At 27.1% G+C, this 3040-nt stretch overlaps 1 protein-coding gene across 2 annotated transcripts in view; it reads right to left on the bottom strand.

Moving 5' to 3' along the window:
- The window catches only part of LOC106689830 (monocarboxylate transporter 9), a 25689-nt gene that overhangs the window by 18767 nt on the left and 3882 nt on the right, over positions 1–3040 (bottom strand). For both annotated transcript variants that reach the window (XR_001344500.2, XM_014435015.2), the window contains exons 2-3: positions 688–831; positions 257–439 (exon numbers count right to left, since the gene is read on the bottom strand). Coding sequence is in view for 1 of the 2 variants with exons in the window: in XM_014435015.2 (XP_014290501.1) it covers positions 257–439; positions 688–831 (327 nt within the window). In the remaining variant the exon portion in view is untranslated. The remainder of the gene's footprint in view (positions 1–256; positions 440–687; positions 832–3040) is intronic.

Below are 3040 nucleotides of genomic sequence, written 5' to 3'. Positions count from 1 at the left end.
ATGTTATTTAAGAATAATATATATATTTTGCGCACAGAGCGGATAAGATGGAATAACCTTACCGAACAACATAAAAGACAATCTTCTACTTATCAAGCGTAATGGGCTAATTTTCCCATTACACTTGATAAACAGAGGTTTTTGAAAAATTTGTAATATGCTCCAAATAGTTTTTTAATAATCATCTGGATTTATGTATTAATCGATAACACATAAACTAGAAAAGATATATAGTTTATTGTAGATATTATCTTACTTGTCCAAAATATGAAGCAATACCTCCAACCGAACTTTTCGCTGCAAAGCTGGGAAATATGGACACTAACTAGAGAAAACCCGGTTGCTGAGCTGGCTAGTCCGAGAGCTATAGGACGCTTTCTTTCAAACCAGAACCCTGGGGCCACTGCGCACACTAAAAGGATGCACGACGAACCAGAACCTGCAAGTAAAACTCAGTTTCAAGCGCTATAAGTAAGTAATTTTCAAGCACTAAGCAGAAGTCATACCTAAATTATCCTAAACACATCAAAATTGCCTATACTAAACTTCAGTTGGGAAAGAGAAATAATTCTGATTTAATAAATAGATCACGAAAAATATTCAAAGTAGACATTATTAGAAATCATTTTAATCATCAATTCGTCTCATATTATTATAGCAGTAATAGTGAATACTGAATTACAATACCTGCCAAAGCACCGTATAGCAAAACGGTTAAGAAGTAGTTGTTAATCCAGAAAACAAGAAAGAGGCCTGTAGCCATCAGGAGTGTGCCAATTATGAATGTTATTCTGAAGCCAAATCTGTTGCAGATTCCTCCTGAAATGGGGCCTGCAAAATAGGCTTGAATTAGATTTAATATCTTCCTCGTATAATGTATGGCCCGTGAAAATAATTCGGGTATATGTTTTGAATTAGTAAAATCTTTTTCTTTGCCCTTTCCTTCCAAATGTGTAGCTTATAATTATTTATAATTGATCCCAACTAAGTAACTGTTAAAAAATAGCCATTTGGTTTGATACCCATCCTTGTAAACGTTTCGTATAGGGCTCCAGTATTATGATAACAACATAAGTAGTAGAGAACATACGCCCGATAAAACTGGTATAGTATGGCTACCTTGGTTTGATTTCCGACCAAGCCAGTTCTCAAGCGGGTATTATATGCCCTATTTAAAGCTATAAACAAGATAGTTCTGAATATACAACCTTGTGTTAGTGTGATATACTGGTATATCTAACAACACAACATTAATAATTTTCAATAACTTCTTTCTTGCCAAGTGTCCTGTGTACCATGCATATGTATGTCTGTTTTATTATATGATTATTTATTTATTTTCTATTGTTTTTCAGTTTTCATAAATATATCTCGTATATGACGTGTATTTGGATTAATAAGAAGTTTATAACCTTACATATCATATAAGTCTTTAGTTAATCTATATATCGCTGCTCTACTTAAATAGTAACTTATCTAATAAATAAAGTCTTTATTTTATTTTGAATTAGACTTATTTCACTAGACCGGGGTTATTTCACCTATGAGGTCGTCTTCAACCTAGGGATTGGATATCGAAAGAAAAATATCGATATTTATATCGATAGCGATATCGATATTATATCGGAACTAAAATATCGAAATATCTATATCGAAAATTTAACGAATTAAAGTAACGATAATTATAAAATGATAACATAGCAAGACATATTTTATGTCTTACCTAATCAAAATACATAAGAAACTCTTAATTACTATGAAACAAAATACACCACGGCAACCATAACAAATATAAACTAAAATATAATTGTTTTATGAAGAAAATTAAACTTTTAACAAGTTATGGTAGAAAAGAGAGAACATTTAAAGTGTAACATGATTTCCTATATGAAATTATGAGGTTTAAAGTACATGAATATGGGACAATGGTCCCGAAACGTTGTACCATGTTATGATAATTTAATACAAATTGCATTCAACTGGAAGTTATTGACCTCAAAAAAATTTTTATGAATTGACTCATCAGACTTCCTAAAGAGAAAATCCAGGTTAGGAATATCGATATTTTATTTTGATAATTTACTTACATATTTTTTTCGATATTTTACATTGTTGTAATATCGATATGGAATATAAACAACAATATTCCGATATTATTTTATCAAAATATCGATATTTTGTAAAAAAGGACTAAAATATTATATAGAGATTTTAAAATAGGAATATCGATATTTTATTTTGAAAATACATTTTTATTTCGATATTTTACACTAATGTGATATCGATATGGAATATAAGCAACAATATTCCGATATTATTTAATCGAAATGTCGATATTTCGTTTAATAAGACAAGAAAATTGTATAAAATAATTAAAAATGGAATATCGATATTTTATTTTGATAAATACATATTTATTTCGATATTTTACACTATTGTAATATAGATATGGAATATTAGCAACAATGTTCCGATATTAATTTATCGAAATATCGATATTTTTTTTTAAAAGACTAGAAAATTTTATAGATTAATTAAAAATGGAATATCTATATTGTATAATGATAAATAAATATTGTATAGAGATTTTAAAATAGAAATATCAATATATTATTTTGATATTACAGATTTATTTCGTTATTTTACACTATTGTAATATCGGTATGGAATATTAGCAACAATATTCCAATATTAATTTATCAAAATATCGATATTTTTTTTTAAAGACTAGAAAATTTTCCAGATTAATTAAAAATAGAATATCTATATTGTATTATGATAAATAAATATTTATTTCGATATTTTGTATTATTGTAATATCGATATGGCTTATAAGAACAATATTCCGATATTATTTTATCGAAATATCGATATTTTGTTTAATAAGACTAGAAAATTGTATAGAATGATTAAAAATGGAATATCGATATTTTATTTTGATAATTACGAATTTATTTCTATATTTTCTATTTTGGTAATATCGATATGGTATATAAGAACAATAATACGATATTATTTTATTTGAAATATCGATATATTG

The sequence above is a fragment of the Halyomorpha halys genome, unplaced genomic scaffold (assembly GCF_000696795.3).
Source record: "Halyomorpha halys isolate HHAL.00 unplaced genomic scaffold, Hhal_1.1 Scaffold1488.1, whole genome shotgun sequence".
Classification (NCBI taxonomy): Eukaryota; Metazoa; Arthropoda; class Insecta; order Hemiptera; family Pentatomidae; genus Halyomorpha; species Halyomorpha halys.
This window is presented reverse-complemented; position numbering and strand designations above follow the sequence as displayed.